This window comes from Hylobates moloch, unplaced genomic scaffold (assembly GCF_009828535.3).
Source record: "Hylobates moloch isolate HMO894 unplaced genomic scaffold, HMol_V3 SCAFFOLD_19, whole genome shotgun sequence".
Taxonomy (NCBI): Eukaryota; Metazoa; Chordata; class Mammalia; order Primates; family Hylobatidae; genus Hylobates; species Hylobates moloch.
The window spans coordinates 23,272,650-23,294,659 of NW_026652294.1; the positions used below are offsets into that span (position 1 = coordinate 23,272,650).

At 42.4% G+C, this 22,010-nt stretch overlaps 1 protein-coding gene across 10 annotated transcripts in view; it reads left to right on the plus strand.

The window, feature by feature from the left end:
* Nucleotides 1–21,449, plus strand: part of WBP2NL (WBP2 N-terminal like) — a 37,691-nt gene extending 16,242 nt beyond the window's left edge. For 5 of the 10 annotated variants that reach the window (XM_058431110.1, XM_058431116.1, XM_058431115.1 and 2 more), the window contains 8 exons: nucleotides 4,337–4,445; nucleotides 4,690–4,831; nucleotides 5,030–5,122; nucleotides 7,224–7,331; nucleotides 11,698–12,173; nucleotides 15,296–15,383; nucleotides 16,041–16,133; nucleotides 17,979–18,111. In XM_058431110.1, the coding sequence (XP_058287093.1) occupies nucleotides 4,337–4,445; nucleotides 4,690–4,831; nucleotides 5,030–5,122; nucleotides 7,224–7,331; nucleotides 11,698–12,080 (835 nt within the window). In that variant the 3' untranslated portion in view covers nucleotides 12,081–12,173; nucleotides 15,296–15,383; nucleotides 16,041–16,133; nucleotides 17,979–18,111. Of the gene's footprint in view, nucleotides 1–4,336; nucleotides 4,446–4,689; nucleotides 4,832–5,029; nucleotides 5,123–7,223; nucleotides 7,332–11,697; nucleotides 12,174–12,399; nucleotides 14,237–15,295; nucleotides 15,384–16,040; nucleotides 16,134–17,085; nucleotides 17,134–17,978; nucleotides 18,112–18,812 lie in introns of those variants that run through there. The other 5 variants (XM_058431111.1, XM_058431112.1, XM_058431113.1 and 2 more) reach the window with 5 other exon arrangements.
* Nucleotides 21,450–22,010: the final 561 nt, after the last annotated feature.

Consider the following 22,010-nt stretch of genomic DNA (forward strand, 5'->3'; position numbering starts at 1 on the left):
ATTGCCATACTTTCTTGTTCCTTTGCATGCCTAGTGATTTTTGTTGTTGTTGAAAACGGGACATTTTGAATATTTTAATGTAGTAACTCTGGAAAGTAGAATCTCCCTCTTCTTCAGGGTATATTTTTGTTGCTTGTGGTAGTTGTTATTTGTTTGTACGGTGACTTTTCTGTACTAATTTTGTAAAGTCTGTATTCTTTGTTATTTGTGGCCACTGGAATCTCAGTTCTGTTACCTCAGTGGCCAGCTAGTGATTTGACAGAAATTTTCTTCCATGTCTGGAACAACAACAACAAAATCTCCCAGCCCTTGCAGATGGGCTTTGTGTGTGTTGGAGCATGAGCGTGCCTTTCTTACTCAGCCAGGCAGTTTACAACTCTGCCTTCACCTTCACTTCTTTTTGCATCACTTCCTTTTTTTTGAGACAGAGTCTTGCTCTGTTGCCCAGGCTGGAGTGCAATGGCATGATCTTGGCTCACTGCAACCTCTGCCTCCCGGGTTCAAGCAATTCTCCTGCCTCAGCCTCCCAAGTAGCTGGGATTATAGGCGCCCACCACTACGCCCAGCTAATTTTTGTATTTTTAATAGAGATGGGATTTCGCCATGTTGGCCAGGCTGGTCTTGAACTCCTGACCTCGGGTGATCTGCCTGCCTTAGCCTCCTGAAGTGCTAGATTACAGGCGTGAGCCACCGCACTGAGGCCTTTTTGCATCACTTCTAATTGTCAATCAGAGGTGAAAGCTTAGTGCCTCTTCAGTGTGTGTGTGTGTTTCATTTTTTGTTTGTTTTTAGTATGAATCTAGCCCTGGACATGTATGTGTATGGCTTTCTTGTTTCTCAGGAATATGTGTGAGCTTTTCAAAGCCTTTATTCCTCAAAGCATCTCATTGCTCATCCTTTCCTTTAGCTTTTCAATTTGTCTGTTTTTTTGCCCCAGTTGTCATCCCTTTCGCTAGGTAGCAGCAACTAATACATTGGCTTGGAAATTTTTTTTTTCTTGAGGTGGAGTTTCGCTCTTGTTGCCCAGGCTGGAGTGCAATGGCAAGATCTCGGCTCACTGCAAACTCTGCCTCCCAGATTCAAGCAATTCTCCTGCCTCAGCCTCCTGAGTAGCTGGGATTACAGACACATGCCACCAGGCCCAGCTAACTTTGCATTTTTAGTAGAGACGGGGTTTCTCCATGTTGGTCAGGCTGGTCTCGAACTCCCGACCTCTGGTGATCCGCCCGCCTCAGCCTCCCAAAGTGCTGGGATTACAGGCATGAGCCACCGGACCCGGCCGGAAATGTTTTTGACAAATGCCCCCGGTAGCCTCATCAGTCCCTGGAAAATTACAAATTAAGTACATGCCCTTTGAGCCAGTCCTTCAAGGAGCCACCAGACAAGTCAAACTACAATTTTTAAAAATAAGTGTGTTCTGCTCCCTTCAGTACTTGGTATCTATCATGGGAACATAGATTGTTGTCTTCAAAGCTGCTGCCAAGCTAGTAGTGGGGGATGATACCAGGGTAGGTTAAAATGTCATAAAGCTTACTTACTGAGATTCGGCTTTTTAAAAAAATTGTTTAAGCATTCCCCTAGTTGCCATAAGCTTTTGATTAGATTCTAGAGTTCTGAAAAAGTTTATTCTGACAGGTTTTCTTTTGCTTTATTTATTGCTTTTATGGCTAGACTGACATTTAAAGATTCTCATTCCACAGTTTTTTGCTAATGTCCTGTATTTTCATAGTCTTTTAAAAATCTTCCCCTTTTAATCTGCACATTACCACCCTAGTTCCAGTTTTTACCTTGCATCAGGACTGTTTTAGGAATTCTTAAACTGATCCCTCCGATACACTACCTTCTTGATTATGTGACTTTCCTGTTGAGAAATCTGAAGCTCACAGTTTCTCCTTGCCTATCAAACGATGTCTTTAAGCTGTAGTTCCGGCATAGCTTTCCAACTTTATTTCACTGTTTCTCCTAACCTCACTTCCACACTATGTTTTGATGAAGCCATACCACTAGGCTTCTCCCAAGTATGCAGTTTGCTTTCCATATCTGCTCCTGCGCCTCCATGAATGCTGTTTGCTTCCCATCTGGATTGTCCTCTACCCTCACCTCTACCTACTGAACACTACCCATCTCTCTCTCTTTTTTTTTTTTGAAACAGGGTCATACTCTGTTGCCCAGGGTGGAGTGCAGTGGATCACTGCAATCTGCCCCATGGCTCAAGCAATCTTTCCACCTCAGCCTCCTGAGTAGCTGAGATTACAGGCATGTACCACCATGCCTGGATAATTTGTGTATTTTAGTAGAGATGGGGTTTCACCATGTTGGTCAAGCTGGTCTCAGACTCCCCAAATGATCCGCCAGCCTTGGCCTCCCGAAGTGCTGGGATTACAGGCGTGAACCACTATGCCCAGCCAGAATACTACCCATCTCTTAATCGGCTCAAATTGCAGTCTTTCTATTAGGTCATTCCTAATTACTTCAACTAAAACTAATCTCTTCTTCCACTAAATTGCTGTGACATTTTGTTACCAATAAATGTATGACATACATTTATATTATGTATGTCATATATTGTTGCATTATGATCTGTATTCATGTTTTCATTCATTCATTCTTTTAATAACTATTTAGAGCACCCACTGTTTGCTAGGGCTAGAGTAGCAAAGAAGGCAGACATTGTACCTAATGATCATTAAGGTATACATTGGATATATATATCATTAAGAAAGAAAAGGCTGGGGGACTGGGTATGGTGGCACATTCCTGTAGTCCTAGCACACTGGGAGGCTAAAGCAGGCAGATCTCTTGAGCCCAGGAGTTTGAGACCATCCTGGGCAACATGGTGAAACCTCGTCTCTACTAAAAATACAAAAAATTGGCCGGGTGCAGTGGCTCATGCCTGTAATCCCAGCACTTTGGGAGGTCGAGGTGGGCGGATCACCTGAGGTCAGGAGTTCCAGACCAGCCTGGCCAACATGTTGAAACCCTGTCTCTACCAAAAAATACAAAAATTAGCCTGGCGTGGTGACAGGCGACTTAATCCCAGCTATTTGGGAGGCAGAGGCAGGAGAATCGTTTGAACCTGGGAGGCGGAGGTTGCAGTGTGCTGAGATCGAGCCATTGCACTCAAACCTGGGGGACAAGAGCGAGACTTCTCTCAAAAAAAAAAAAAAAAAAAATTATCCAGGCATGGTGGTGCTTGCCTATGGTCCCAGCTATTCGGGAGGCTGAGTGAGAGGATCACCTGAGCCCAGGAGGTGGAGGTTGGTGAGTGGAGATTATGCCACTGCACTCCAGCCTGGGCAACAGAGTGAGACCCTGTCTCAAACAAAAAAAAAAGAAAGAAAGAAGAAAGAGAAAAAAGAAAGGAAGGGAAGGGAAGAAGGAAAGGGAAGAATGGAAGGAAAGAAGGGAAGGGAAGGGAAGAAGGGAAGGAAAGGCAAAAAGAAAAGGAAAGGAAAGAAAAGAAAGAAGTGAGGGAAGGAGGGAGGGAGAAAGAGAAAGAAGAAATAAAGAAAAAGAGAAAGAAAGAAAAGAAAGAAAGATAAAGTAAGAAAAAAAAGAACCCAGCAGGATTTGATGAGTGACAGTAAGGTGAGTCTGAGTTTTCCAGGTTAATAGTAAGGAGAGAGCACAACAGGCTGAGGGAACATGTCAGAGGGGGCTGGGGCAGTCTGCTGCCTTACCTTCTTTACCAGCGTCAAAGAACCATTTGTATTAGCACAGTGCTTTACACTTACCACACAAGAAGTATAAGAATTAATGAACACACATTGAGAATAGGAGTAGGTTTGACAAGAAAAAGAATCCAATGATGAAGAGGGAGAAGAATAAGAGTAAATTGTCAGAGAATAAGATCATTTGAATTCCTTTTTATTTCAATAAAATAGTAGTAGTAGTAGTAACAGTAGCAGTAGCAGCAGCTAATGTTTATTGAGTGCTTACTCTGGAAAAAAAAAAAAACTGCATTAAGGGCCAGGCACAGTGGCATGCCTGTAATCCCAGCACTTTGGGAAGTCGAGGCGGGCGGATCACGAGGTCAGGAGATCGAGACCATCCTGGTTAACACAGTGAAACCCCGTCTCTACAAAAATACAAAAAAATTAGCCGGGTGTGGTGGCGGGCGCCTGTAGTCCCAGCTACTTGGGAGGCTGAGGCAGGAGAATGGCGTGAACCCGGGAGGCAGAGCTTGCAGTGAGCTGAGATCACGCCACTGCACTCCGGCCTGGGCAACAGAGTGAGACTCCATCTCAAAAAAAAAAAAAAATCGCCTTAAGAACTTTATGTGTGTCATTTTACATACATTCTTTATTGTGTGCTGTCTGTTCCTCATTTTCTACAGTCTCTTGAAGCAGTCTCCGAATGTGGAGCTCTCCTTCCCACAGCGATCAGAAGGCTCCAATGTTTTTAGTGGTACAAAGACGGGAACATTGTTTCTCACTTCATACCGGGTAATTTCTACTTCTACTTTAATCTGCTGATTAACTCTACATTTGTTTTCCTTAAAATGAAGAAAAGTTAAACATTGACTTTTGAAGTGTTTTTAAACATGTGCACTTTGGGATTTTCCACATTGAAGGGTTATGGAAGAAAAGATGATGTTTCTTAGTTAGACCAGAATGCATCTTGCTCTTGTAAGTCTCAATCCATGGACGAATTCTGCATTCCTTTTCCAAAGTTTCTGTCCTTGCGTAGGTGATTTTCATAACTTCGCACTCCATCAATGATCCCATGTTGTCTTTTATGATGCCATTTGATCTGATGATGAACCTCACTGTTAAACAACCAGTATTTGCTGCAAACTTCATTAAGGGAACTATTCAGGCAGCTCCATATGGTAAGTGTTCCCTCAGAAGTGTGTATTTTTTTCCCTCAAAATCTTCTAGAAGGTTTAAGATTCAAACTTGGCTCATGTTGAAATTCAAACAAAAGCTGCCCTACTTTGTCAGGTAGTGCTTCCCTTGGTGTTTGTGGCAGTCTTTCTGTTGTCAGCTATGCCAGTTTCTTGGTGAGTGTGTGCCATTTCTTCCCCCAGGTGGCTGGGAAGGACAAGCTACTTTTAAATTAGTCTTCAGAAATGGAGGTGCCATTGAATTTGCCCAGTTGATGGTGAAAGCTGCCTCTGCTGGTAAGTGATGCTGATAAAGATATTAAGCACTTTGGGTTTTTTTGTTTGTTTGTTTGGGGTTTTTTTTGTTGTTGTTGCTGTTGTTGTTGTTTTGTTGTTTTTGAGACAGGGATTTTTGTATTTTTTGTAAGTTGGGGTTTCACCAGGTTGCCCAGGCTGGTCTCGAACTCCTGAACTCAAATGATCCTCCTGCCTCAGCCTCCCGAAGTGCTGGAGTTACAGGCATGAGCCACCATGCCCAGCCCACTTTGGGGTTTTAAAGCTTGTGGAATTAAAGCAAGACTTCTACTCAGCCAAGACTTGCTGGCCTCTGTGGCCAGGCAGTTGGTATTTGTACACACATTCAGCAGGCATTTCCTGGGCCTACCTACAATTGTCAAGTACCATGTTACAGGGTAGGAACACAAAGATTATTCAGTCCCTTCTTATCCTGAAGGAGCTTGGAATCTAGTGGGAGCTTACAGCCAGACACCCAAGTGACTAATTATACCTGATAGTCTTTTGTCCATTTAAACACTGACCTCAGATATCTACTGAGCGTCTCTTCCTTGGGTCAGGGAGCCCTTAGTTATTCTTCCTTTGGTGTGGCTTTTTATTTTTTCTTCTCTCTGGACTTGCCTTTGCTTTTCTCAGGTTTAGTCTCCATTTTACATGAGAGAGGAGTAGAGGTACTGTCAAGACTTGTAGCACTCATCTAATGGATGTACCACAGAACTCTTTCAAACTGTGACTACAAATTTTTTTTATCACTATATATATGTGTGTGTGTGTATATATATATATATATATATATTTTTTTTTTTTTTTTTTTTTGAGACAGAGTCTTGCTTTGTCACCCAGGCTGGAGTGCAATCGTGCAATCTCGGCTCACTGCAACCTGCACCTCCTGGGTTCAAGCGATTCTCCTCCCTCAGCCTCCCAAGTAGCTGGGATTACAGGTGTCTGCCACCACACCCAGCTAATTTTTGTATTTTTAGTAGAGACAGGGTTTCACCATGTTGGTCAGGCTGGTCTCAAACTCCTGACCTCAGGAGATCCACCCGCCTCAGCCTCCCAAAGTGCTGGGATCACAGGCGTGAGCCAGCACGCCTGGCCGGTCCTTGCGATCTTTAACCCATGGCTTCCATGGCCTCTTTGTACAGCCAGCAGAGAAGGGAATAAAGATCTCCCCTGGGAAATTTTTTCTGGGCCAGGCCTGGAAACTGTGTACATTACATCTGGTCACATGCCATAGGCAAAATTCAGTGTGATAGGCTGATAATGGATACACAGATATATCCCCATCCCAATCCTCAGAATCTGTGACTGTTATCTTATTTGTAAAAAGGGTGTTTGTAGATGTAATTAATTTAAGGATCTTGAGATGACAAGATTACCCTAGATTATTTAGGTGGCCTCTAAATGCCATCATAAGTGTTCTTATAAGAGAGATGCAGAGGGGAGACAAGTGTTTTCTTCGGTACCACACTTCCTTACATTGGTCTTTAATGGATATATCTTACCAACTTGGTAGAATCCTCACTTAGAAGTTTTTTCTGAATATCTATTATGATTAGGTGCTATGCTAGGCCTGGAATAAGCACAGGCAAATGAGACACTATCTCTGCCCTTAAGAAACATGCCATTCAGGACAAGGGTCATATTTATTTTCTTTTTTTTTGAGACAAGGTCTTACTCTGTCACCCAGGCTGGAGGCTCCAGTGCAGTGGCACAAATAAGGCTCACTGCAGCCTCAAACTTCCAGGCTCAAGCAATCCTCCTGCCTCAGCTTCCTGAGTAGCTAGGACCACAGGCATGTACCACCATGCCTGGCTAATTTTTAAAAAATTTTTTGTAGAGATAGGGTCTTGCCATGTTGCCCAGGCTGGTCTTGAACTCCTGGGGTCAAGCAATCCTCCCATCTTGGCCTCCTGAAGTGTTGGGATTACAGGTGTGAGCCAATTCACCCAGCCCATGTTTCTTTTTTATCTTGTGTCTCAAGGGCATTGTTGGAAACACATGTAAGGTGGTGATTAAATACTCTGTTAATTGTTCAGTTGATATCTGCTATATATCTGACTTAATTGAAAGAGTTCCTATTTTGCCAAATTTGTCTTTCCAGCTGCCCGAGGATTTCCACTTAGAACCTTAAATGACTGGTTCAGCTCTATGGGAATTTATGTAATTACTGGGGAAGGGAATATGTGCACTCCACAGATGCCTTGTTCAGGTAAGGTATGGCAGAGGGGTTCTTCCTGGAAGGTGGAAAATTATGCCAGAGGCTCAAAGATCTATCTTGCAGGCTTGCCTCCAGCTCCCCTGCAGGAGCAGCAGCAGAGAAGTTTAGGGGCTTGGAAAATGGTCACATCTGTGACTTTGTTTCCAGACTGAAACCCAGTGGCAAAGTCAGCAAGTGACTGGGCTTTGGTTTCAGGCTTACTTTTAATGATATATACAAACCTGGAACATACTTGGCAACTGCTGTTAGTGGGAAGAGTCACTTCCTGTTTATAGCCTGAGCAGAAAATATATGCTCTTGCCCACTTCCTTGTTTCCATTTCACATAGCATAGTCATCCTACCGGTGCCACACCCTTCAACCTTACTGAGGACTCAAGCCCTGGGTCCTTTAACAGTTTGTGCTGTTAAAGTCCACTGCTACTGAATGGGGTTTCTGGAAAGTAATTCTCAAACATGGTCCACTGGTGGGCCACCAAGGTTCTCTTAATGCTGCCAACACACACAAAAATATGGGACTTTTCTTGAGTTCTCCTTGGAACTTGATATGCATGTCCATGGGCCTTTAGTTTTGTATGTAACTTAAAGGCTACTTATTTGTAACCTTAATAGTTACCTTGGTTTTTAAAGGTTATTGCAATCTAATATTCAGAATCTAAAGTAATTGTTGCTAGGGTTTAACATTTTTTCAATTGAGGTGAAATTCACATAACATATAATTAACATTTTAATATGTACAATTCAGTGGTATTTAGTGTAAAATTTAGCAATATTTGACGTATTCTCAATATTATACATCCACCAGCTCTCTCTAGTTTCAAAAGGTGGTTTTTTTTTTTTTTTTTTTTGGAGACAGGGTCTCGCTTTGTCACCCAGGCTGTAGCGCAGTGGTACTATCATGGACCCTTGCAGCCTCGACCCCCTGGGCTCGAGCGATCCTCTTACCTCAGTATCCCCCAACCAGAGTAGGCCAGGACCACAGGTGCAATCCACCATGCCCAGCTAATTTTTATATGTTTTTGTAGAGACAGAAATCTCCCTATGTTGCCCAGGCTGTTTTGAACTCCTGGGCTCAAACCATCTGCCCACCTTGCCCTCGCAAGGTGCTGGGATTACAGGCATGAGCCATCCCTGCCAGCCTTTTTTGTTGTTGTTGTTGTTGTTGTTTTTTGAGACAGAGTCTTGCTCTGTCACCCAGGCTGGAGTGCAGTGGCGCAATGCAAGCTCCACCTCCCGGGTTCACTCCATTCTCCTGCCTCAGCCTCCTGAGTAGCTGGGACTACAGGCGCCTGCCACTACGCCCGGCTAATTTTTTTTTTGTATTTTTAGTAGAGACGGGGTTTCACCGTGTTAGCCAGGATGGTCTCGATCTACTGACCTCGTGATCCGCCCGCCTCGGCCTCCCAAAGTGCTGGGATTACAGGCTTGAGCCACCGCACCCGGCCCCTGCCAGCCTTTTTTTAAAAAAAATTTTTGTAGATACAGGGTCTCACTGTGTTGCTTAGGCTGGTCTCACACTCCTGGGCTCAAGCAAGTCTATGCCTTGGCCTCCCAAAGTGCTGGGATTGCAGGTGTAAGCCACAGCATCTGGTCTAGTTTCAAAACTTTTTATCACCTAATACCCACTAAGAAGTTACTCCCCACTGTCCCTCTCTGATCCCCTGGTATCCTCTAATCTGCTTTCTGTCTTTATTGATTCACCTATTCTGAATATATCACATAAAAGAAATCATACAATATGTGACCTTTTGTGTTTGGCTTAGCTCACTCAAGATAATGTTTTTGAGGTTCCTCCAAGTTGTAGCATGTAGCAATACTTCATTTCTTTTCGTGGCTGAATAATATTCCATTGTACATATATACCACAATTTGTGTATTCATTCCTCCATTGATGGACATTTGTCTTGTTTCCACCTTTTGGCTATTACGAATAATAGCTGCAATAAACATTTGTATATAAGTTTCTACGTAGACATATGTTTTCATTTCTCCTGGATATACATGTTGGAGTGGAATTTCTGGGTCATATGTTAATTCTCTAACTTTTTGAGGAACCACCAACTATTTTTCAGTGCTGCACTATTTTACATTCCTATGTAAATGTAAGCGTTCCTATTTTTACACATCCTCAGCAACACTTATCTTCCTTTTTCAAAAAAAAACCATCTATATTAAAGCCATCCTAGTGGGTATGAAGTGGTAGCTCATTGTGGTTTTAATTTGCATTTCCTTAATGACTAATGATGTTGAACATCTTTTAATGTGCTTTTTATATACCTTCGTTGGAGAACTGTCTGTTCGAGTCTTTTGCCTATTTTTTTATTATTTAAATCGGATTGCTTGTCTTTTTGTTGTTGAGTTGTAAGCATTCGTTATATAGTCTGGATATGAAATCCTTGTCAGATATATTATTTGCAAATTTTTTAGGTTTTCTTTCACATTCTTGATAATGACTTTTTTTTTTTTTTTTTGAAACAGAGTCTCTCTCTGTCATCCAGGCTGGAGTGCAGTGGCACCATCTTGGCTCACTGCAACCTCTGCCTCCCAGGTTTAAGTGATTCTTGTGCCTCAGCCTCCTGAATAGCTGGGACTGCAGGTGTGTGCCACCATGCACAGCTAATCTTTGTATTTTTAGTAGAGATGTAGTTTCACCATGTTGTTCAGGCTCATCTAGAACTCCTGAGCTCAAATGATCTGCCTGCCTCAGCCAGTGGGTTACAGGTGTGAACAACTGTGCCCAGGCAAAAATGACTTTTAATGCACAAAGGTTTTTAATTTTTATCAAATTTCTCTTTTTTCCTCTTGTTGCTCATGCTTTTGATGTAAAATGTAAGAATTCGTTGCCAAATCCAATGTCATGAAGATTTATCCTTGTTTTCTTCTAAGGATTTTATAGTTTTAGCTCTTATATCAAGCTTGTCCAACCCATGGCCCAGGATGGCTTTGAATGCAGCCCAACACAAATTCATAAACTTTCTTAAAATGTTATGAGATTTTTAAAAATAGCTCATCAGCTGTCGTTAGTGTTAGTATATTTTATATGTGGCCCAAGACGATTCTTCCACCAATGTGGCCCAGGGAAGCCAAAAAATTGGCCACCTCTGTTTTATATTAAGGCCATTGATTCACTACACGTTAATTTTTGTCTGTAGAGTGAAGTGAGGGAAGAACCTCATTCTTTTACATGCAGATATCCAGTTGTCCCAGAATCATTTTTTGAAGAGACTATTTTTTTCCCGTTGAATGGTCTTGGCATTCTGTCAAAAATCAACTGTTCATAGATGCTTGGGTTTATTTCTGGACTCTTAATTCATTCCATTGGTCTCTAAGTCTGTCCTCGTTCCAGTAACACACTGTCTTGATTACAATAGTTTTGTAATAAATTTTGGATTAAAGCAAAATAACTTTACAGCTGTCCATTCACTTTATCCAGTTAAATCACTTTGGGGAATGTAACCCAAGGTAATAAGTAAAACTCATGTTTATTTTAAGGTTAATCGGAAAGTCAGAAACAACAAAAAGAGTCATCTATTCATATGATGAAATATTATCCAGCTTTGAATTTATGAAGTAAATTAACCATATGAAGACATGTCTTATAATATTAAGTAAAAGAGCCAGATTTAAAAAATCATATGGCTGGCCGGGCGCAGTGGGAGGCCAAGGCGGGTGGATCATGAGGTCAGGAGATCGAGACCATCCTGGCTAACATGGTGAAACCCTGTCTCTACTAAAAATACAAAAAAATTAGCTGGGTGTGGTGGCGGGTGCTTGTTGTCCCGGCTACTCGGGAGGCTGAGGTGGGAGAATGGCATGAACCTGGGAGGCGGAGCTTGCAGTGAGCCAAGATCGCGCCACTGCACTCCAGCCTGGGTGACAGAGTGAGACTCCGTCTCAAAATAATAATAATAATAATCATAATATGGCTAATATGATCATGATTATATAAAGAATATTCACAGAGATTCTACAAAGAAATACACCAAAATAGTAAGTGTTTGATGGTAGAATTATAGATGCCTTTTTCCATTCCTCTTTTATTTTCCAAACGCATATTCCTCATTAAGCATGTATTACTTTTTTCATAATCAAACTTTATTAAGTAAAACACATATCTGTGCACGAGTATAAGTAATGCACCGATCTATTGATAGGGTTGTTTTCATGTTGATTTGAATCCCTGCACAACAGGAAGTGATATGTCTTCAGTTGGTGATAGCTGGAGGAAATAGCTTTAGCATTATTCTGCCTGACTTCTTGCGTCAGTTTGCTTCAGCATTATTTTTTAAGTTCTTCCTTCTCACATATTCCTTGACTTCAAGGTAACTGAACTTTTTTCCTTCTCATTATAATTACCAGTTATTGCCTATGGAGCCCCACCTGCAGGATATGGAGCCCCACCTCCCAGATACGGAGCCCCACCTGCAGGATATGGAGCCCAACCTGCAGGAAATGAAGGCCCGCCTGTGAGATACAGAGCCTCACCTGTGCAATATGGAGCCCCACCTCTTGGATACGGAGCACCACCTGCAGGATATGGAGCCCCACCTCTCGGATACGGAGTCCCACCTGCAGGATACAGAGCCCCACCTCTTGGATATGGAGCCCCACCTGCAGGAAATGAAGGCCCGCCTGCGGGATACAGAGCCTCACCTCCTGGATTTGGAGCCAGGCCTCACGAATCTACAGCAGCCCAGGCTCCTGAAAACACGGCTTCTCCTCCCTCTGCCTCCTCTTCTTAGGTCCATTCTTAACTTTCTAAGATGTAAACCTTGAAGACTCAGCAAGCAAAGAGGTACCCTAAAATTGAAGTCCGGATAAGGAGGAGGACTCAGGTATGTGATCACAGGCTTCTCGCAGGTAGTTGTTTCACCCTTTGGAAGGGCAATCTTATGGGGGAAGGTGAAGCTTTACTTCTGTGCCTAGATTTTAGAAGCAGAATCAACTCTTGATTAGCTGGCTAAAGGAAGAATACCACTGTAGGGCTAATTCCCCAGTAATTTGGTTGACATTGGGTTGCATTTTTAAACATAACTTTTTTTTTTTTTTTGGTATTTTCAGTAGAGATGGGGTTTCGCTGTGTTAGCCAGGATGGTCTCCATCTCCTGACCTCGTGATCTGCCCACCTCGGCCTCCCAAAGTGCTGGGATTACAGGCATGAGCCACCGCGCCCGGCCTAAACATAACTTTTTCCACACTTGCATTCAAGGTTCCTGTCTTCCCATCCTCATTCAAGAAACATTTGTTATGCTCCGTTTGCTAGGCACTAAGAGGCGTGCTAAAAACATCATGTTGAACACTTAGTTGTTTGAAAAAGCTAACTTTTCAATAGTGAGAGTATTATAAATTATGGTATATCCATAAAAAGGATTATTATACACCTGTTGAAAACTATGTCTAGAGGTAGAGAAAGCCTTCTTTGAGGAGGCCAAAAACAACAAATAAAAGCATGATAAATTGACTATATCAAAATTTAAACCTTCTCTATGACAAAAGTTAAAAGATAGGCAACAGAATAGGAGAAAGTGATTTTCAACATATACATTAATTTATAGTCAGAATACGTGAATAACTACAAATCAGTTCTCCCCAAAATGACAGAAATATGAATTGCCAAACAACCAAGGCAATAGCATGGCCAAAAAACGTTTGAAAAGATGTTCAGCTTGACTAGTGTTAGGGAAATGCAACTTGAAATGAGAAAACATTTTTATCTCCAAAGATTTACAAATATTAAAACTCTTGATATGGCACTTTCACATCTTAAAATCTACCTCTAGGAAAACTTGCATGTGTGCACAAGGATGCATGTGGGAAGATTTCATTATATTCATTGTTCTAACAGCACAAAATTAGAAATAACCTGTATGTCCATTAATAGGAAATATATGAATAGACTATGGTATGCCCATACTACGTATGCAGAAATTTCTAAGACTTGTTGATAAGGAGAAAAGCAAGTTGTAGGGAGCATATACTATAGTGATTTTCAGCCTCATCAGACTGAATGCCCCATTTTATAACAAATATTTATATTTTATAACAAACGTTTATATTTGTATATTTATAACAAATATTTTGTAATGTCTCCTTCACTTCAATGAAGTTTGTAGATAATTGCATATTATTCCACACCATTTCAACCAAAATTAATAGGCCATAAATGTGATAGAGGAAATAAAAGGAGTCTGTAGTAAAATTTTAAGTGTTTTAATATATAAATGCTCAGATTCTACCACACTAGAAGACATACTGAAGTAATCAAGGGTTCACTCCCATATACACAGTCACCGTAGGTATAAAGATTAGAAATGCTAACTGATATGAATATGTTGCTTTGGTGACTTGAATACCATTGCTATTGGCAGTATTACTCTCCAAAATGGTGAACAACCTTTGAAAATTTTCCAAATAAAACACAGTTTAGTCTTCCCTTGATTTACACAGTGGTTGAATTCCTGAAAATTTCTGTATATATTAAAGTCATATAAAACAGAGTTAGGCTGTAGGCTCAAATGATTATAAACATGCTTCATCTACATCACTGGCTGGAGAGCCATTTGAAAGTCAGGAGACATAGGACAATTAAGGTACTGCCCTGTACGTTTCAGGATGTCTCGCATCTTCGACTCCTCACCCATTAAATGCCAATAATGGCCTCTAATTGGGATAACCAAAAATGCTCCCACTTATTTCCTAATTGCTCCCTGGGGGACAGTACCATCCCTGCTGAGGACCACTATTCTAGACTGTTTCAAGGCTTTCAGCCCCTTCAGAGCTCACCATTCTCCCACTCTGGCAAGGTAGGCAAAGTTCTTAATTTCATTGGCCTTTCCTTATCTTATTGTAGGCTCATCAAGCCACCTAAAAGGGAGGCCTTAAAAATACATTAGTAGGCCAGGCGCGGTGGCTCACGCTTGTAATCCCAGCACTTTGGGAGGCTGAGGCGGGCGGATCACGAGGTCAGGAGATCGAGACCACGGTGAAACCCCGTCTCTACTAAAAATACAAAAAATTAGCCGGGCGTGGTGGCGGGTGCCTGTAGTCCCAGCTACTCGGAGAGGCTGAGGCAGGAGAATGGCGTGAACCCAGGAGGCGGAGCTTGCAGTGAGCCGAGATTGAGCCATTGCACTCCAGCCTGGGTGAAAAAGCGAGACTCCGTCTCAAAAAAAAAAAAAAAAAAAAAAAATACATTAGTAGCCAGGTGTGGTGGCACATGCCTGTAATCCCAGCACTTTGGTAGGATAAGGTGGGAGAATCACTTGAGCCAGTTCAAGACCAGCTTGGGCAACATGGCAAGACCCTGTCTCTAGGAAAAAAAAAAAAAAAAAAAAAGCCAGGTGTTGTGGTGTGCACCTGACCCAGAAGACATTTAAATCAATATATTTTCTATGCATTTTTTTTTTTTGAGACAGAGTCTTGCTTTATCACCCAGGCTGGAGTGCAGTGGCACAATCTTGGCTCACTGCAACCTCCACCTCCTAGGTTCAGGCAATTCTCGTGCCTCAGCCTCCTGAGTAGCTGGGATTACAGGCAGGTAACATTATGCCCAGCTAATTTTTTTTTCTTTTTAGTAGGGTTGGGGCCTGGCCGTGTTGGCCAGGTTGGTCTTGAACTCCTGGCCTCAAGTGATCCGCCCGTCTCAGCCTCCCGAAGTGCTGGGATTACAGGCATGAGCCACTGCACCTGGCCTTCTATGCATATTTCTTATATGTAGTTGAAATCATGCTATATAATGTTTCACCAGATATTTTACATTTTCATAGGTTTTGAAGAAATGCTTGTAAATATTGTTAGTGACCACATAATATTCTGTGACACAGTCACACCATAATGTATTTTCTCAATCCCTTTTAAGGTATTTGAGTTGTTTCCAGATTTTTGTTATTACAACTTCGTGATTAACTTCTTTGTATGTGGAGCTTTTTAAAAGTTTTAAATGCTTTCCTTAACACAGCTTAGAGTCATTGATTCATCTGCATTATGAAAATTAGGAAACCAGATGCTCCCATGTTCTCAAGGACAGCCTTTCTTAAGGAAGTCAGGTAGATATTAATGGGTTTTATGTGAAATGGAGTAACTGGGTTAAATATAATTGAAAAAGACAAGAAAACTGGTTTCTTTACAACTTCTTAGAGCCTTGACTGTACCAATGGACATAATCTCCAAGAAAGAGAGATTTTCAAAATTTACAGTTTTTTCAAAATTATTTGATCTTAGAATATTCAGTAAACATTTTGTTCAGTAGAACAAACTTTGAGAAACACTTTCTGGAATGATGGGATATTAGAATTAGAATGGACTTCAGGTATCTGGAGTATGCTAGACCTTAAAGCTCTTTCCAAAAATGAAGACAAGTCAAAAGACCATTTTTCCTTCCATTCCAAAAAAAAAGAGCTTTATGTCCAATTTACAGAAAGCAGGGTGGGACATCTTAAAGATATAATACATAGAAAGTAGCTGCTGCTTCCTCTCAGAAATTACTGGGATAGAGTTACGGGTCTAGGAAGCTGGAATGTCAAAACACAGGGACAGCCACTTTGCCCAGGCAAAGTTTCCAAACAGGGAATCCAGGCAATATTGGATCTCAAACATGGGTCATAGGATCTGGCACTTTTATCCCTAAAATTTTTGGAGGAAAATAACGAGATATTTTAAGTTTCTTCTTTTCTTGCTTCCAAACTACTGTGCGTGGATAACAGTGACAAGGAGAGGAAGAGAGGAGAGACTCAACCAACTAGAGCAGGGATAAGGTTTCCCTCGTTCAGCTTTTCAGTGTCTGCTGGAATGTGACGGTAAGTTGAGAACAGGGTGAATGGGTGAGGCCTTTTTTATATCAGAAAGTTTTCTGAGTAACTGATCTCTGGCAAATATTTCGGGATTAGAATTCTAAAAGAATACAAACTAGACTTCTCTTCTGCTCTTCATTTTAGTTGTACCAGGTAGATTTGAGGTGAGGTCCAGTTACCTGAAAAGTTTAGCAGGTGCGAGTTTCTTAAAGGTGGAATTCCACCATGTTCTCCTATGCAAAGGGTACCTGTTTACCTGGTTCACCAAACTGCCCAGTACAACCAAAGGCTGTGACTGTGTAAGGATAGAACCAAGCGGAGCCACAGTTTGGACCCACATGGTGCTGTGTGGCACACCTACTGTTAATTAGCTCCCACTGTCTGGTACAGTTGTTTCCCCCAAATGCTCAGTCCAATTTGTTCTATAAGAAGAGCTTTGTGTCCTGTATATTCAAAGGACCCTGGTTTTTGCTTTGCTTAGGACAAATCCAGTCAGAATTCGGCTGAGCCTTCTGCATGCTCCGAGCAGTCATGTGCTGAGTTCCTCAGCTCCTCACTGACATTTTGAGTACTTTCTTTCTGACTCACTCACTGTGCTGGGGGATTCCGCTCTTACTGTCTCTTCCCCAGCTGCAATACAGAAACTATACTCTGTTGTCTACTCTTTCATTTCCTATTAGAAATATAAAGGGATAGAAATAAGACCTTTTAGTCCTGGACTATCTGGTATTGGCCCCTAAAATGAGCCTCCAAATATTCCTTTTCATGGATAAGTGGATGCTCCCCAGCCTGCTGGAGCAGAACCTTCCTGGCTCAGCTACACTGAGATATCAGGAGAAAAACATATAGCTGGTGTGATTTTCCTCTTTTTGGTTTTTTTTGAGATAGAGTCTGGCTCTGTCCCCCAGGGTGGAGTGCAGTGGCGTGATCTCAGCTCACTGCAACCTTTGCCCCACAGGTTCAAGCGATTCTCCTGCTTCAGCCTCCCGAATAACTGGGATGACAGGTGCCTGCCACCATGCTCGGCTAATTTTTGTGTTTTTAGTGGAGACAGGGTTTCACCATGTTGGCCGGGCTGGTTTCGAACTCCTGACCTCAAGTGATCCACCCACCTCGGCCTCCCAAAGTGCTGGGATTACAGGCATCGTCTTGTGCCTGGCCGATTTTTCAATCCATACATTAGTATGTTCAAGAAATATTGCATGTCTTTGTTTTCTGTAAATTTATTTCTGTTACCAAGATCCCCACCACCATCTGCTTTGTTGGTGGGCTCCTCACAAATCCTAAGATTATGCAAAGGTATCCAGATTTTATTTGGCACCAAGACGCTGAGAAGGTTCTTCTGGTCATCAGACTGCTTCTGAAACAGCCACTATCCAGTCCTGGCAGTCCCATCAAGTCTAAAAGCTTGTTTCCTTGGGACCCCAGTATCTTGGGTAGGGCTTAGAACCAGGGTGTCAGAGATCCAACTCTGTGTACCATATTGCTCCTTAGAACTGGGGAGTAGGACCCCAAAGCCCAACTCTGTGTACCATATTGCTCCTTAGAACTGGAGAGTAGGACCCCAAAGCCCTCCTTATCCTTGAGAGTCTGACAATTCCTTAAACTTCCAGATTCTGCCCTCCCAGCTGTGCTGTTGGTCTGCATCACCTCCATCTCTTAAGCATCTATCCTAATCCAAATCTCAGGCTTTAGGTTTACCCAAAAGGTAATAGAAAGCCTTTGCCTTCATGCTGACTTGGCTTTCCTTGCCTAGCACTTGGTTGCTTGCTTGAAAATCATGTATGTATATATATAAAATGTAGAAGCCCAATTCAAATTAATAATGTAAAAAATTATTCTGTTACACAGATAACCTCATTGTCAGGTAGGAAGTGAAACATACGATACACTTCCTGGCCTTTGCCTTAAGAGTCTTCTGGAGCCTGAAGAGGGTGGGACAGACAACCATGGACTGCTGGAGAATAAACTTTTTTTGAAGCTTCCTAAATGGATTAGAAAGAAGGGGTTCTGTCAAAGGGAAGGGGTCTATACAGATGTGACCAGCAGTTTGATTAGTTCAGATGTATGATTTAGTAGCCAATATAAGAAACTTGAGTAATTTTTAGTAATTAGAATTTATTATAAATAATAAAACAGGATATTAATTGAGTTATTAATGTTATAGTATCTTTGGGGTGTCACTTTTCTGGCCACAAACCTCTGTGGACAAGTGGCACCTCTGCCCAAGCTTTGCTTGGGCCCACTGGGTTCATTCCACCCACCCGGCCTGGCAGGCTGCACTTGGCTCATGCTACCAGCCTGGATCCCACGCCTGCCAAGGGAGATTGTGTGGAGTGACAAGGGGTGTGTGGGGAAGTGTGGGGTCTGGCTATTTTTCAGTCAGATGTGCCAGCTGCTGCAGTGGGGTGGTCAGCTCCAGGTACCAGCATGGGCACCAGCTCTCCACGAGGCTGCAGCTGGACCAGTCACACTCCAAGCAGCTTCCACAGCTGGCACCAGGGAAAAGGTGGTGCCCAGAAGCTTGGAGATGCCAGGAACCATAGGGCCCCAAAGAGGGAGTCACAGCCCTGGCTTGGAGAGCTCCCAGGTCTGGGCTTCCCAAAGGGCTGCAGCTCTTCTTTTCTTCTCTTTGCCCACAACATGTTGAGTGAGGGGCATGTCTCAACCCTGTTTGTGTTACAGGTCTTTTAGCCTCATTTGGTGGGTCCAGAGTTCTTGAATGAGGTAAACAGACAAGTAGAGGGTGAGCAATGAGAATGAGGTACACAGACAACTGGAGGGTGAGCAAGACAAAGAGGAGCTATTGAGTGACAATAGCTCAGAGGAGGCCTTGGAGTGGGTAGCTCCTATCTGCAGGCAGGTCTTCCTGTCATCTCTGCAGCTCTCAGCAGAGAGGAGGCCCTGGAGTGGGTAGCTTTTCACTGCAGCTCATTGTCCTGATGTCTGCTGCTCTCAGCAGAGAGGGGTCCTGGAATGGGTAGCTCCTCCCTGCAGCTGGTCGTCCCAACATCTGCTTAGCTCTGGCTGAGCCCAGGGATTTTATGGGCCTCAGAGGGGAAGAAGTGCGTATCGATTGGTCCATGTGTGGCCATGGGCAGGCCCAGAAAAGGCATCACAAGTTCTCACTCCAGTCCATGGGACTGGCATCCTGGCCCCCAGCTTTCAAGCCCTCCCTGGCCTGAAGGTGGGACCTCACCAGAGACCCATCTCCTTCTACCCAGGAACCTGTCTGCCTCCTGCCATTGATGGTACCCAGGCTGTAGGTGCCAAGCCAAGCTGCCCTCAGCTCTCCTCAGCTTCCTTCTATGCTCATTGTGCCCAAAATCTGGAGGGGGCCAGGGCAGCAGGGGGCTGGTGTGTCAGCACTGCCCAACTTTGCTCTGAGATCAGAGAAGGCAGGGAGAAGCTAGGCAGTAGGAACAGGCATTTCCATGCCTGCAAGGGCAAGGGGGGCCTTCCTGGGCCCCCAAGAGTGCAAGGATGCCTGGGTCTACAGCCACAGTTTGGGCAGCTGGAACTGTGCCTGGGAGGGTGGAGCTCCCACCTGCCCTCTGGGCCCTGAGAGCACAGGGATGCCTGGGTCTGCAGCCATGGCTTGGGCAGCTGCAGCAGCATCCAGGGAGCTCCCACCCCAACTTGGAAGGGGCGAGTCTCCCGCTTGTCCCTGGCTTTTGCCTTCTCCATGGAGCATGCAGCCCTGGCCATCCCTAGTTGCTGCAGCCAGCGTGATGGCAGCAACTGCTCCAGATGGCCTGCTGCTGCCATCATTAATATGTAGCTATTAAACACAGTTGGTGAATCACTTTTTGTCTTTTAAATTATTTTGCAATAATTTAATATTTATGACATATAAAAATTAAATATATTTAATGTATACAACTGAATGTTTTTGTGAAACATTGTGAAATGACCATCACATTCCAACTAATTAACATATCTATTACCTGCATATAGTTACTATTTTTATACCCTTTGACCAACATCCTCCATTTCCCCCTCTTCCCAGCCCCTGGCAACCACCATCCTACTTTCTGTTTCTATAGTTTGACTATTTTAGATTCTACATAAAAGGGAGATCATGCAGTATTTCTCTTTCTGTGTCTTGCCTATTTTGTTTAACATAACTTCCTCCAGATTCATCCATTTTGTTACAAATGGCAGGATTTTCTTTTTTAAAGGCTGAATAATAATCCGTTTTGTATGTGTGTATAATCACATTTTCTTTATCTGTTCATGCACTGAAGGACATTTAGGTTGTTTCTATATCTTGACTATTGTGCAAAATGCTACAGTGAACAATGGGAGTACAGATATCCCTTTACTATCCTATAGGATTGTTTGATCATATGTTCTATTTTTTTTTTTTTTTTGAGACCAAGTCTCGCTCTGTCGCCCAGGCTGGAGTGCAGTGGCGTGATCTGGGCTCACTGCAAGCTCCGCCTCCTGGGTTCACACCATTCTCCTGCCTTAGCCTCCCCAGCAGCTGGGACCAGAGGCGCCTGCCACCATGCCCGGCTAATTTTTTTTACTTTTAGTAGAGATGAGATTTCACCATGTTAGCTAGGATGGTCTTGATCTCTTGGCCTCGTGATCTGCCCGCCTCGGCCTCCCAAAGTACTGGGATTACGGGCGTGAGCTACCGTGCCCGGCCGTGTGTTCTATTTTTAATTTTTGGGAACCTTCATACTTTTTCCATAATGGCTGTATGAATTTATATTCCTAACAGCAGTGTACAAGGGTTCTCTTTTCTTCACATCCTTGACAACTTTGTTATCTTTTATCTTTTTGATAATAGCCTAAAAGGTATGAAGTGATATCTCATTATGGTTTTGATCTGCATTTACCCAATGATTACAAATGTTGAACACATTTTCATATGCTTATTGGCCATCTGAATTTCCTTTTTTGAGAAGTATCTATTTTGGTTCTTTGCCCATTTTTTAATCCAGTTATTTGTATTTTTAGCATTGAGTTGTATAAGTTCCTTATATATTTTGGATATTAATCCCTTATCAGCTATATAGTTTCCAAACATTATTTTCCCATTCTGTAGGTTGCCTTTTCATTTTTTGGATTATTTCTTCTGCTCTGCGGAAGCTTTTTAGTTTGATGTAATCCCACTTGTCTATTTTTTCTTTCATTGCCTGTGCTTTTGGTGTCATAATGAGAAAATTATTGCAAGACCAATGTCAAGAAGGTTTTCCCAATGTTTTCTTCTAGGAATTTTGCAGTTTCAAGTTTTACATTTAAGACTTTCGTCTATTTGAGTTGATTGTTGTGTAGTATGAGATAGGGGTCAGATTTCATTTGTGTGTGTGTGTGTGTGTGTAGATACCCAGTTTTTCCAGTACTGTTTATTGAACAGATTATCCTTTCCCGATTGTGTGTTCTTAGCACCCTTGTCAAAGTAAGTTGTTCATTAATATGTGAGTTTATTTCTGGGTTCTCTGTTCTGTTCCATTTTGTCTGTGTCTGTTTTTATGCCAGCACCATACTATTTTGGTGATAGCTTTGTAAGATAGATAATTTGTAGTCAGGAAGTGTGATGTCAATTTGTAGTCAGGAAGTGTGATGTCTCCAGCTTTTTGTTCTTCTTCAAAATTGCTTTGGCTATTCAGGGTTTTTTGTATTTCCATATGAATTTTAGGATTTTTTTTTCTATTTTTGTAAAAAGTGCAATTGGGATTTTGATAGGGATTGCATTGAATCTGTAGATTGCTTTAGGTAGTATGGACACTTAGACAATATTAATTCTTCCAATCTGTGAACATGAGATGTCTTTCTACTTATTTGTGTTTTTATTCCATTTATTTGTGTCATTTATTTTGCTGAGTCCCATAAATTCCTAAGTATTTTAAAATTTTGTTGCTAAAGTAAATG